Source organism: Camelina sativa, chromosome 20 (assembly GCF_000633955.1).
Source record: "Camelina sativa cultivar DH55 chromosome 20, Cs, whole genome shotgun sequence".
NCBI lineage: Eukaryota > Viridiplantae > Streptophyta > Magnoliopsida > Brassicales > Brassicaceae > Camelina > Camelina sativa.
Window position 1 is genome coordinate 16,587,415 of NC_025704.1, and position 2,504 is coordinate 16,589,918.

General features: G+C 36.0%; 1 protein-coding gene across 1 annotated transcript; it reads left to right on the top strand.

Annotated features, from left to right (window-relative positions):
• On the top strand, window positions 29-2,106 carry LOC104770997. The gene is made up of 4 exons (XM_010495467.1): window positions 29-473; window positions 1,330-1,383; window positions 1,515-1,571; window positions 1,670-2,106. Exons 1-4 carry the CDS (start codon window positions 174-176, stop codon window positions 1,826-1,828), a joined length of 570 nt encoding a protein of 189 aa, XP_010493769.1. The 5' UTR covers window positions 29-173; the 3' UTR covers window positions 1,829-2,106.

Consider the following 2,504-nt stretch of genomic DNA (forward strand, 5'->3'; position numbering starts at 1 on the left):
AAAAAAAAAAAAAAAAAAAACTTTAATCAAATATCATCATTTCGTCTCCGTCCTTTTCTCTCTTTTATCTCTCTATCTCTCTCTCTCTCTGTCTCAAAGTTAGTATCTCAGTACACCTTTACGCTTCGTTTCTATCTTCTTCTTGGTGTTTTCTTCAGCTTTGGATTAAGAGGATGGTTTCATCAGATGACTGGACGAAGTGCGCGATGAGAGATGGAGAAGTTGTGGCAGAGCTTTTGGTGACGCTTAAAGAAGCCAAAGTAATCAAGAATCCGATTGTAGCAGCGCTCCGGTGGGGGATCCGACAGCCACGGTCTCAGTCTCCAAGAAAAGAAGCTGAATCTAGATGTAGTCCAAGTACACCACTGTCTTGGAGTGGTGGTTGTGGTGGTTCTTCTTCTTCTCCATCTGGTTATGTCGATGGTTACGAAGCTACTAGTCGTCGAATCAGTTCCGTTGGATCTAGATCCAAGGTTCGTTTCTCTTTCTTGATTGTGTTCCTATTTAACTGATCTGTTTCTTTTGTTCCATTTCTCTGTTCTGAATCCATCAAACTCTTCATCCAAAAACCTAATTCTTGATTTGAAACTTGGGAAACAAGATTTTCAGTTTTCACAACATACCAAAAGATTCTAGATTGAACCATTTTCTTGGGTTAAATTTTGTTTCTTTTTTCAATGTTACTGCTCTGTCTGATAAGATTCCAGACGTCCTTTTTTGCCTTCAAGAAGCTCATTGACCAAAACAATCATACGAGTAAAAAACAAAGCTCCGAGTGTTTTAACTAGAGAGGGTATTCTTGTCATTTCCAAAGGCGACCGTTTGATGCGTTGTCGTTTTGGTGTTTGTGTTTGTGTTTGTGTTTGTTGGGTATGATTTATCTCCACTATGTCACAGTAGACCCCATAGTTTCTTTTGGCCTTTGACTATGTTGTTGTGTCTATAACCAAGGTCCAAGAGGATGTTTCCAACTGATGATAGTTGTTTCAGGCTAGTGTATTAACATTTGAAATAAGCATGCAGAGGAACATCATCAGCTTTGGGTTATATTTGGTGGTGGTTTGATATCATTGGGATTATTTGTGTTTGATTTGCTAACGAGAGAGTTTAAGGATTAGTTATGTCTTGTTTGAAGTGTTTTGTTTGAAAGAAAGAGAGCTAGGTTATCAACCTTGACGCGTATATTTAAATGTTGTATGGGTCACATGGGACCTTTTTTTCTCAACATTCAATTTATGTGGGGACTTTTAAGTTTTCAACTTCTGTTTCTTGTGACTCAACTTTATTATTAACCACCTTTCATTAAAACGTTCTTGTTCTTTATCGTAGGTTCTTGTAACCGCAGACTTGGATTATGATGTCAAGAAGTTACAGAAGAAAAAGGTACTAATTAACCACTTCCTCTCTTTATGATTAAGATTTACTTGAATGATCGCAAGCAATAATTCTTGGTTCTTGATGATATGTGACTCTTTCAGCATTATAATATTGTCTTTTTTGGTTTCTATAAACAGGACATTGCATTGCTCAGATCACCATTTACCGAGAACAAGGACTTGAAGAGAATGAAGGTGAACACACATAATTTCAAATTCACTCTCGTTCTCCACCTTTTGTTGTTTGACTTGGTGACTATACTAAAGAACAACAAAAACCCTTTTTGTTTTAGATGGATGATAGTCAGAATCTGGTTGAGAATGAGAATTGTAAGGCGGATGGCAATTTCCTGCTACCAGATTTGAATATAATGCCATGTGAGGAAAATAATGACTACTATCCGTCTTTGGGTGTGGAAACAACACTATATGGGATAAGGATCTTAAGATGAAAGGAACTCAACTTTAACCATGACCATGAGAAAAGTGGTTTGAGAACCTGGTTTGATCAGAGTAAGCTGATCTGATCGTCTTTGGCTGGGCTTTTGAAAAAGGGTTCGCCAGTTCCCGCCACGCATGAGCTCGAAAAGATGAAGTTTCCATATTACATTGTGGAGTGGTTTTTATAAAGATAATGTGTAAGATAAGACAAAGCTAAGAGGAAAAAAATAATTTTTGATAACTTCTTTGTAGCAACAACAAAAATAGATATTTCGTGTTATTTTGTCTATATTAGCACAAGGGATAATGAATGTTTCTTCAATTATTAAACTAAAACTAGAAAATCTGAAGAAAATATGGAATTTAGTTAGTCTCTTTTCAAGAAGAAAACAAAAACAAAGGAGTAACACAACACCTAACATATATAATGTCACTTTCAACCACATTATCCATTTGTAGAAATTAAAAATATATATATATATGAGAGTCCCACTTGATAGTCCTTGAAAACTAAAACAAATCAAACCCAAATATATGTCCAAAGTCGGGTTAATAAGATTCTTATTTCATCCCACAAAAGAGGCCTATATTGGCTATGGAGTATGGACTTTGGGCTGAATCTCTGGAACGACCAACTTTTATCAACTTCTTACGTAAAAAAAAAATGGCATTGGTAAAGAAAAGGAT